General features: G+C 37.2%; 1 protein-coding gene across 1 annotated transcript in view; it reads right to left on the reverse strand.

Annotated features, from left to right (window-relative positions):
- The window catches only part of EFCAB3 (EF-hand calcium binding domain 3), a 150517-nt gene that overhangs the window by 46264 nt on the left and 92306 nt on the right, over positions 1–11947 (reverse strand). Inside the window, exons 33-34 of the mRNA XM_043465601.1 lie at positions 3211–3264; positions 1811–1915 (exon numbers count right to left, since the gene is read on the reverse strand). Of these exons, the coding sequence (XP_043321536.1) occupies positions 1811–1915; positions 3211–3264 (159 nt within the window). The remainder of the gene's footprint in view (positions 1–1810; positions 1916–3210; positions 3265–11947) is intronic.

An 11947-nucleotide genomic window follows, 5' to 3' on the forward strand; every position in this document is an offset into this window, starting at 1 on the left:
GTTTCAGTAAAATAAGCTGCCAACCCAGCCTTGAGTTGAGAAATGATGGAATTAGCATCCAGTGGAAAAACAATGAAAAAAAGACAAGAACATAGTAGAAGGAATGCAAAGCAGAGAATCCAAAGTAGCAAGTCAGAACTATGGTTAGTAGGAGAAATATATGCCCTTCCCCTAACCTACCCAACAGTCCCTAGATATAGGAGAATTTCTGGGTTTCCTCTATACATGATAGTATTACAAATTGGTTCAGTGTTGGAAAAATTGCTTGCTTATTTAACTTATATGCAGAGTACATCATGAGAAACGCTGGGCTGGAGGAAGAACAAGCTGGAACCAAGATTGCCGGGAGAAATTTCAGTAACCTCAGATATGCAGATGACACCACCCTTATGGCAGAAAGTGAAGAACTAAAGAGCCTCTTGATGAAAGTGAAAGAGGAGAGTGAAAAAGTTGGCTTAAAGCTCAACATTCAGAAAACTAAGATCATGGCATCTGGTCCCATCACTTCATGGGAAATAGATGGGGAAACAGTGGAAACAGTGGCTGACTATTTTTTTGGGCTCCAAAAAAATGAATGATGAATAATCATAATTATAAGGCAGAAGAACCAGAACCAAGTCAAGGTTAGTTTTTAAAAGGAATGGAGGAGTATATGCTACTTTATAAGTAGAGTAGAGAGAAATAGATGAAACCAAAAGTGTTGAATTATGAAATAAATAACTTTTCTACAAATATTGCATCATTATATTGTACACCTGAAACTAATACAATATACCAACTATCTCTCTATAAAAAATATTTTTTGAAGAAGTGGGAGAAAATCAGGTGAAGAGGAATGGATTTGGAAGGGGTAAGAAGAACCTCTTCAACTGAAGAGCAGAGAGGGAGATATAGTGTATCTTCCTGAATAAGAAGAAATGATAAACTGGAAAAAATAGAAACTGGAGATATTTGCAATGAACAGGTTCAAATTTATTAAAACCATGGTTTGAGAACATAATGGTTGTGTTTTATTTCCTATTGTCAGTTGGGCTTAACACATGTACTCCCTTCTTTACCATTTTAGTTCCTGGACATATTCAGTGATCAAATAATGTTTGTTATTTGAATAAATTGATATACAATCTTTGCATTCAAGGCCAGAGCTGTGCATAAGCTTTCTAGCAACATCATTCTAGTTAGAACTGCTACTCCCCAAATGCTCCTAGATCATCTTTTTCTTTCTTAATTTGTATCAGAACAACAATGAGAGTAATAGAAGTAAAAAGACTAAGCTAAAGTAATTATAAAATGCAAAGCCAGCAGATAAATCATGCAACTAGACTCAATAAGCAATAATAAAAATAAATAAGCAAACCACCCAACCCCTAAGTCCCCTGCTTTCCCTAATACTCTCCCCAATACTCATTTTTATACGCTAATTTCAATTACTCTAATATTTTTCCTTCTTGTTTTTGGGATGGCAGGCACATAATAAATTGGTTGTACTTGTGACTTAAGAAATGAAAGGCCAGGCACAATCTTAATATATCATTTCTCTACCTTTTAGGTCCTTGACAGGCAAAGTGTGGACCTTGGATCAGCCACATTGCCACTATCTGGGAGCTTGTTAGAAATGCAGGATTTCTTAAGCTATACTTCAGACCTGAATCACAATCTGCATTTTAACAAGATGCCCAGGTGATTCATATGCACATTCAAGTTTGAGAAGCATTGTTATAAGTGATACAAAAGATAAGGATCATTTCTAAGGATCTTACATACAAGATAACAAGAAAACTTCTAACAGAATTAAAAAAAAACAACTCACCATTGAATGTCAAATGAGGCATCAGTTTCTTCTTTTCTTCTTCATTGAGCTCAATCCCCTCATTTGCTAGAAAGTTGTCTAAGTCTGGGATATCAATCACCTCTCCTTTAGAAAACATGAGAAATAAGTTGCAGAAATATTATATGACTATCTACAAAAGATGAAAAACACCATTTGTGCTTATATATAACATATGTGTATCCAGAATAATCAGGAAAATCAGAAAAAAAAATCCTGTTTTAAGTTCTGGTTCAGAAAATCAATCAGAAAGTGGTTACAAAAAGAATTCACTGATGGGTTATTGCAAAATTGAATGTAGCAAATTAAGCTACATATAGATTTATTTTTTTTTTCTCTTCCTGCCACCCTACTGCAAAGTTAAGTTTTTCTACAGACCAGTTTTTAATTTATTAAAAAAAAGTTTGAGAAGTTTTTATGTAACACAGGGTGCTCAACCCAGTGCTCTGTGATTTACGGTGGAGGGGGGTGGAGTAGATAGGGGTGGTGGGAGGGAAATTTAAGAGAAGGGGACACATGTATACTTATGGCTGATTCATGTTGTTGTATGGCAGAAACCAACACAACATTGTAAAGCAATTATCCTCCAATTAAAAAAAAAGTTAATGTAGTATGATCTTGATAGGGGAAAAAGTAAACGTTTGCCTGTAGTTTGCTTCTCTGAGCACTTGGCATTTCAAGAATTTCATTCATCTCAACATAGAAGTAACTTTTTTCTCATTCATTATAAAAATAATGTAATAACATTTAAGATTATTATAAAGTGGGGAAAATATAATTATACCACCCTACCACAAAACCATTTTTAGTTTTTCATATTCCATTTCTGGTCTTTCATAATGTGGAAATCTAACATACATATAACTTTGTATCCTGTTTTTCCAACCTAATGTAATTTAATTACTTCATAAACTTGTTTCCAAGTTGCTACATAATTTTTACAGTTAACATTTCAACACATGATATCCCATAAGCCTGACTTACCATGGTTGATTTGGTAATTCCCATAACTGTTAGATATTTAGGCTGTTTCAAATTTCTCTGAAGGTCTTTAGAAAGAGATTTTTTTCCTTTTATTCACTTAAGTTATTTCCAGAGGATACATTTCTAGGATTGGGGCTAATGGGGAAAAGGAATAATTCTGTGGCTCTTGAGATCTATAACTATGTTGAAGAATTCTTTGGGGGAAATTTCAGAGAATTTAATGGATATTGACATATAAGCCCATATTAAATGTTATTTACTGAATTTCAGCAGCATCCACAAAAATGGAACACATATGAAAGAATTTAAACATTTATAAGGGAATATATTTTTCTTCACCAATTGCAAAATATTAAGATGCTATTTATAATATCTTTTCATCATAGCTTGCAACTCACCCTTGATATAACTGATAGCATCCATCAAATCATTCAGACCAACTGTATTATTACCTGTAAGGAAAGGGAAATAAACTTCATAATCAGAGAAGCTAATGCTACTGAGATTCACACTTAGGATGCATAAAGTTCTGAAAGTATGAATTCAGTAATCTTTTTTCTAATTTTCCTTAGAATTTTATGAACTTATCCTTAGAGATAACAGTATTATATTAGAAACAAAGCTTGCAGTCTGTAATAAATCATTCTTGTATTTTCCTATTTGCTTTTAGAGGCTACTAGAATAAAGTTAAATTACTAAGTGATTGGTAGGACTTCCCTGGTGGCACAGTGGTTAAGAATCCACCTGCTAGTGCAGGGGATATGGGTTCGACCCCTGGTCCGGGGAGATTCCACTCGCCGTGGAACAACTAAGCCCATGTGACACAACTCCTGAGACTATGAGCCTAGAGCCTGTGCTCCACAACAAGATAAACCACTGCAATGAGAAGCCCAAGCACCACAAGGAAGGCTAGCTCCCACTTTATGCAACTAGAGAAAGCCTGCGCACGGCAGCAGACCCAGCATAGCCAACAATAAATAAAATAAAATGAATAAAAACTTTAAAAGAAGTGTTTGGTTACAAGTAAGTGTAGGGAGACAGGACAAATAAACCTAACCCTGAGTATTTGTATTAGTTATTAATCAACAAACACTTTGCTTCCCTGGTGGCTCAGTGGAAAATAATCTAACTGCCAATACAAGAGATGCAGGTTTGATCCCTGCACTGGGAAGATCTGAAGAAGGAAATGGCAACCCATTCCAGTATTCTTGCCTGGGAAATCCTATGGACAGAGGAACCTCAAGGGCTACAGTTCAGTCCATGGGGTCACAAAAGAGTCGGGAATGACTTGGTGACTAAACAACAACAAGTACTTAGGAGTACCTTCTGTGTGCGAGGCACTTGGCTAGGCTTTGGGGATACAAGAGTAAACACACTGGCAGAGTTCTTGCTATTACGGAGTGTACAATCTGGTAGAGGGAAACAGACAATGAGCATGTAAACAAATGAGCAGAAAGGCACTATTTTTTTGAGGTATTGTTAAGATGCTATCAAAGATGAAACAGCACAAAATAAAAAGCAAAAAAAATTTAAAAAGCTAAAAAGAAAAAAAGTTTAAAAAAAGATGAAACAGGGCAATATAACTAAAGTGTAATAGTGGGTGGGATTGCTTTAGACAGGGAGCTGAGGAAAGCCCTCTCTGATGTGTATCTGTTTGGGTTGAGGACTGAATGATGACGAGAGTCATGTGAAGAACTGAGAGAACATTCCAAGCAGAAAAACGGTATGTGCGATAGGCCTAAAATGGGAATGAATTTGACACGATTGAGAGATAGAGAGAAAGCCAGTGTGAAAGGTGCCAAATTATGCAGGGCCTTGTAGGCCATGATGATAAAGCATGGATTTTATTCTGGTTGCAATGAATGTCTGGAGGCCTAGAAGAAGGGGAGTAATTTGATCTGATTTCAGCTTTCAAAGGATCACTTTAGCTGGTGTATGCAGGATGGGGAAATTGGAGGAATGAGGACTAGATAGTAGTCTCTTTTAGTGGCCCAGGAAAGAGATGATGGTGGCTAGGGCTATGGTTACGGCAGTAAAGATGGTGATAATGGATGGATTTGGGACCTATTCTTCAAGTACAGTCTAGATTTGAATGTGGAATAAGAGGGGGAAAAAAGAAATGAAATGTAGTCTTTCCTCCCCTTCCCTCCAAAAAACGACAACAGGATAGATGAAATGACATTACTGAAATGGGGCGGGGGGGCGGGGTGGGGAGGCGGAGGAGAGGGCTTGAGACTTTTTAGGGGAATTAAATAAGTCCATTAAATCTGTGGTGCCTTTTGGACATCCAAGTGGAGATACCAAATAAATAACTAGTTTGATATACCATTCCTGACTTAGGGAGGTTGCCCTGGAGATATAAATTTGCTTTTATCAGCTCAAAGGCAATATGTCGCCCAATGAGACTGGATGAAATCTCATAAAAAGAGGATATAGATTTAAAAAGAGACAGCTAAGGGTCTAGCCCTGGGGCACTTTGTTATTCAGAGACCTTGAAGGGAGGGAGTCAGAAAAGGAAACTGAGAAGAAGCTGTCAGTGAAAAAGAAGAAAATCAGATAGATATGAAGCTTTGAAAGTCTGAAATAAAAAATGTTTCAATAAAGAGGGGATAGTCACTATGTCAAAAGCTGAGATATCAAGTAAATAAGAACAGAAAATTGATCATGAAGCTTGTTAAGAGATAGGTCAGTGATGATTGAGAGATGGTTCAGCTCCCTGGCAGGGAAGCGAGCAATGGAGAGTGAATGGGGGGTTAGGAAGTAAAGATAATGAGTAATGCCAGCTTTTTGAGAGGTTCTGCTGTGAAGAGGAACTGATCTAGTAGTAGCCGGCCAGGGACAAGGCGAATAAGAGACATAGTTCCCCATCAATGGAATACAGAGATCTAGTAGAAAGGGAGAAACTGATGATGCAGGAGAGAAAGAGCAAGATTACAGGAGTTAAGTCTTTGAAAAGGTAAGTGGAAATGAGATTCAAGGCACAAATGGAAGGGTTGGCTCACAGTGGGAGCAGAGATTCCTTTATAACAAGATGAAAGCAGGGTATGTGGCATAGATATAGGTAGGTTCGTAGATATCAAGGAAGAAAATGCGGTTATTCTTATCTAACTGAATCTTTTTTCTCTGTGAAGTCTGAGATGAGGAGGTGTTGGAAATTTGAAGAGAGAAGGGGTGAAATTATCTCAGAGTGAGAAAAGTGAATTTAGTTGGAAAAGGTAGCAGGGACTTTGGCCTCATTAAGGACTGACTTGATATTCATGGCCAGTGTGTTCAAGTGAGTTCTATTAGTGCAGTTTTGTGATTTTCTTCAGCAATGTTAAAGCTTTTCAGGAACAAGTATAGAGTAAGGCGATGGCCGGGGTTTTGCCAAGCAAGTTTGTTAGGAGTTTTGAGAGTTTTTAAGGTTATATAATGTTGAAGTATTGAATCTAATTTAAGGAAGCAAACAAGGACATATGGGGAGGAGTTGAATAATGAAAGACTGATTGAGTTAAGGCACTGAAGGCCTACGTAAGGATGGAGAGTAGCTGTTGGATTTCTACATTCTGTTCTGCTACACCCCATGTTCAGTAGCACCAATTCTTTATATTCAATTGGTAAATGGAATAATGTCACAATAATGTGGAAGTTGTATTAGTTCATACGTAATTTTTCCTAAGTAAGAGAATCAGAATTATAAACCTCAGCAGGAAAAGCAAAAAAAAAGCAACAAAACAAAACAAAACAAAACAAACAAAACACCTGGACTGGCTATAGTAGGGGCCCTCTCAGCTCTATTTTAATAAAATTAAAAAATAAGTACCTATAATATATGAGGAGGAATCAGGTTCACTGGCTCAGAATTCTACTTCCATCTACATTATTTCAGAGCTGCATGTCAGCTTAACTCTTTTTTGGGGTTGTGTGTATGTGTGTATTTTTGAATGGCTTCCAACTACTCTGAGCTATTTACCTGGGTTTTTCAAACTTCTTCACACAGTATCAACTGCTGCTTTTGTCAGTGCTCTGCTTACAAATTGGCATAGATTTTGAATGGGCTTTCCCAGTTTCCCCCATAAGCTCAGCTACTTCAATGTACTTTCACAGAACGGGAGGTTTCTCCGGCATTCCTACATTGTGTTATGGTAGAACAGCTTGCATAGTAAATGAAGGATAATGGGTAGACAGTGGATATATAAAATAAATATTTTCAGGGTGATGAAGTATTAGGCAAGGACAAGATTCATGTCATCAAAGGAAAAGATGATTGAAGTTACAGAGGTCAAGGAACAGCAGGTCAGGATGTTGGATGGGTGATTTGTACCAGGAGTTCTTTTTTTAAATTTTGTTTTTTTGGTTCTTTTTGGCTGCACTCTGTGGCATGTGGGATCTTAGCTCCCTGACAGAGGTCTAACCTGTGTCCCCTGCAATGAAAGCATAGACTCTAACCCACTGGACTGCAGGGAAATTGCATAACAAGAGTCTTAATCTGGGGTCCATGGATCCTGTATGTATAGATTTTTTTCCATTCAAGCTGAAGGACTCCCTGTAAAATGCATCTTTATTTTCATTAATCACTAACTTAAATTTAGCATTTTCTTTACTTATTCATGTAGTCCACAAACCATAGTAGTAGTAGAAGAACCTGTGACTTTGTTACTGTTGATAATAAATCACTACCATTTTCATATCACATGACAGTTGACGCAAATATATTGAATAGTTGCTCTTCACTACTTTAAAATGACAATAATTATTAGACCTGGTACTAGAACTTGTTCAGTTCAGTTCAGTTGCTTAGTTGTGTCCAACCCTTTGCGACCTCATGGACTGCAGCATGCCAGGCCTCCCCGTCCTTCACCAACTCCAGAGTTTACTCAAACTCATGTCCATTGAGTCGGTGATGCCATCCAACCATCTCATCCTCTGTCATCCCCTTCTCCCACCTTCAGTCTTTTCCAACATCAAGGTCTTTTCCAATGAGTCAGTTCTTCGCATCAGGGGGCCAAAGTATTGGATTTTCAGCTTCAGCCTCAGTCCTTCCAATGAATATCCAGGACTGATTTCCTTTGAGATGGACTGGTTGGATCTCCTTGCTGTCCATGGGACTCTCAAGAGTCTTCTCCAACACCATGGTTCAAAAGCATCAATTCTTTGGCACTCAGCTTTCTTTATTTTTTTATTTTTTTTTCCAGTGGGTTTTGTCATACATTGACATGAATCAGCCATAGATTTACATGTATTCCCCATCCCGATCCCCCCCTCCCACCTCCCTCTCCACCCGATTCCTCTGGGTCTTCCCAGTGCACCAGGCCCGAGCACTTGTCTCATGCATCCCACCTGGGCTGGTGATCTGTTTCACCATAGATAGTATACATGCTGTTCTTTTGAAATATCCCACCCTCACATTCTCCCACAGAGTTCAAAAGTCTGTTCTGTATTTCTGTGTCTCTTTTTCTGTTTTGCATATAGGGTTATCATTACCATCTTTCTAAATTCCATATATATGTGTTAGTATGTTGTAATGTTCTTTATCTTTCTGGCTTACTTCACTCTGTATAATGGGCTCCAGTTTCATCCATCTCATTAGAACTGATTCAAATGAATTCTTTTTAATGGCTGAGTAATATTCCATGGTGTATATGTACCACAGCTTCCTTATCCATTCGTCTGCTGATGGGCATCTAGGTTGCTTCCATGTCCTGCTATTATAAACAGTGCTGCGATGAACAAAGGGGTGCACGTGTCTCTTTCAGGTCTGGTTTCCTCGGTGTGTATGCCCAGAAGTGGGATTGCTGGGTCATATGGCAGTTCTATTTCCAGTTTTTTAAGAAATCTCCACACTGTTCTTCATAGTGGCTGTACTAGTTTGCATTCCCACCAACAGTGTAAGAGGGTTCCCTTTTCTCCACCCCTTCTCCAGCATTTATTGCTTGTAGACTTTTGGATAGGCAGCCATACCTGACTGGGGCGTGTATGGTACCTCATTGTGGTTTTGAAGTTGCATTTCTCTAATAATAAGTGATGTTGAGCATCTTTTCATGTGTTTGTTAGCCATCTGTATGTCTTCTTTGGAGAAATGTCTGTTTAGTTCTTTGGCCCATGTTTTGATTGGGTCATTTATTTTTCTGGAATTGAGCTGCAGGAGTTGCTTGTATATTTTTGAGATTAATCCTTTGTCTGTTTCTTCATTTGCTATTATTTTCTCCCAATCTGAGGGCTGTCTTTTCACCTTATAGTTTCCTTTGTAGTGCAAAACTTTTAAGTTTCATTAGGTCCCATTTGTTTATTTTTGCTTTTATTTCCAATATTCTGGGAGGTGGGTCATAGAGGATCTTGCTGTGATTTATGTCGGAGAGTGTTTTGCCTATGTTCTCCTCTAGGAGTTTTATAGTTTCTGGTCTTACATTTAGATTTTTAATCCATTTTGAGTTTATTTTTGTGTATGGTGTTAGAAAGTGTTCTAGTTTCATTCTTTTACAAGTGGTTGACCAGTTTTTCCCAGCACCACTTGTTAAAGAGGTGTCTTTTTTCCATGTATAATCCTTGCCTCTTTGTCAAAGATAAGAATGTCCCATAGTTCGTGGATTATCTCTGGGCTTTCTATTCTGTTCCATTGTCTTATATTTCTGTCTTGTGCCAGTACCATACTGTCTTGATGACTGTGGCTTTGTAGTAGAGTCTGAGTCAGGCAGGTTGATTCCTCCACTTCCATTCTTCTTTCTCAAGATTACTTTGGCTATTCGAGGTTTTTTGTATTTCCATACAAATTGTGAAATTCTTTGGTCTAGTTCTGTGAAAAATACCTTTGGTAGCTTGATAGGGATTGCATTGAATCTATAGATTGCTTTGGGTAGAATAGCCATTTTGACAATATTGATTCTTTCAATCCATGAACACGGTATGTTTCTCCATCTGTTTGTGTCCTCTTTGATTTCTTTCATCAGTGTTTTATAGTTTTCTATGTATAGGTCTTTTGTTTCTTTAGGTAGATATACTCCTAAGTATTTTATTCTTTTTGTTGCAATGGTGAATGGTATTGTTTCCTTAAGTTCTCTTTCTGTTTTTTCATTGTTAGTGTATAGGAAAGCAAGGGATTTCTGTGTGTTAATTTTATATCCTGCAACTTTACTATATTCTTTGAATAGCTCTAGTAATTTTCTGGTAGAGTCTTTAGGGTTTTCTATGTAGAGGATCATGTCATCTGCAAACAGTGAGAGTTTCACTTCTTCTTTTCCTATCTGGATTCCTTTTACTTCTTTTTCTGCTCTGATTGCTGTGGCCAAAACTTCCAACACTATGTTGAACAGTAGTGGTGAGAGTGGGCACCCTTGTCTTGTTCCTGATTTCAGGGGAAATGCTTTCAATTTTTTCACCATTGAGGGTGACTGCTTAGCTGTGGGTTTGGTCATATAAATAGCTTTTTATTATGTTGAGGTATGTTCCTTCTATTCCTCTGCTTTTTGGAGAGTTTTAATCATCAATGAGTGTTGCAATTGTCAAACAGTCTTTCTCTGGCATCTATTGAGTAATCATATGGTTTTTAATCTTTCATTGTTAGTGGTGTATTACATTGATTGATTTGTGGATATTAAAGAATCCTTGCGTTCCTGGGATAAAGCCCACTTGGTCATGGTGTATGATTTTTTTAATATGTTGTTGGATTCTGTTTGCTAGAATTTTGTTAAGGATTTTTGCATCTATGTTCATCAGTGATATTGGCCTGTACTTTTCCTTTTTTGTGGCATCTTTGTCTGGTTTTGGAATTAGGGTGATGGTGGCCTCATAGAATGAGTTTGGAAGCTTACCTTCATCTGCAATTTTCTGGAAGAGTTTGAGTAAGATAGGTGTTAGCTCTTCTCTAAATTTTTGGTAGAATTCAGCTGTGAAGCCATCAGGTCCTGGGCTTTTGTTTGCTGGAAGATTTTTGATTACAGTTTCGATTTCCTTGCTTGTGATGGGTCTGTTAAGATCTTCTGTTTCTTCCTGGTTCAGTTTTGGAAAGTTATACTTTTCTAAGAATTTGTCCATTTCATCCAAGTTGTCCATTTTATTGGCATAGAGCTGCTGGTAGTAGTCTCTGATGATCCTTTGTATTTCAGTGTTGTCTGTTGTGATCTCTCCATTTTCATTTCTAATTTTGTTAATTTGGTTCTTCTCTGTTTCTTAATGAGTCTTGCTAATGGTTTGTCAATTTTGTTTATTTTTTCAAAAAACCAGCTTTTAGCTTTGTTGATTTTTGTTATGGTCTCTTTAGTTTCTTTTGCATTTATTTCTGCCCTGATTTTTAAGATTTCTTTCCTTCTGCTAACCCTGGGGTTCTTCATTTCTTTCTTCTCTAATTGCTTTAGGTGTAGAGTTAGGTTATTTATTTGGCTTTTTTCTTGTTTCTTGATGTAAGCCTGTAATGCTATGAACCTTCCCCTTAGCACTGCTTTTACAGTGTCCCATAGGTTTTGGGTTGTTGTGTTTTCATTTTCATTCATTTCTATACATATTTTGATTTCTTTTTTGATTTCTTCTATGATTTGTTGGTTATTCAGAAGCGTGTTATTTAGCCTCCATATGTTTGAAGTTTTAAAAATTTTTTTCCTGTAATTGAGATCTAATCTTACTGCCCTGTGGTCAGAAAAGATGACTGGAATGATTTCATTTTTTTTTTGAAATTTTCCAAAGACCAGATTATGGCCCAGGAATGTGATCTATTCTGGAGAAGGTTCCGTGTAACGACTTGAAGAAAAGGTGAAGTTGATTGTTTTGGGGTGAAAATGTTCCTATAGAATATCATAGGTCTAGCTGGTCCATTGCTGGTCATTTAAGGTTTGTGTTTCCCTTGTTAATTTTTCTGTTTAGTTGATCTATCCATAGTTGTGAGTGGGGTATTAAAGTCTCCCACTATTTATGTGTTAACTATTAATTTCCTCTTTTCATACCGTTAGTGTTTGCGTAATATTCGGTGGCTTCTATGTTGGGTGCATATATATTTATAATTGTTATATCCTCTTCTTGGATTGATCCTTTGATCATTATGTAGTGTCCTTCTTTGTCTCTCTTCACATCCTTTATTTGAACGTCTATTTTATCTGATATGAGTATTGCGACTCCTGCTTTCTTTTGTTCTCCGTTTGCGTGAAATATTTTTTTTCCAGCCCTTCA

Source organism: Cervus canadensis, chromosome 1 (genome assembly GCF_019320065.1).
Source record: "Cervus canadensis isolate Bull #8, Minnesota chromosome 1, ASM1932006v1, whole genome shotgun sequence".
Lineage (NCBI taxonomy): Eukaryota > Metazoa > Chordata > Mammalia > Artiodactyla > Cervidae > Cervus > Cervus canadensis.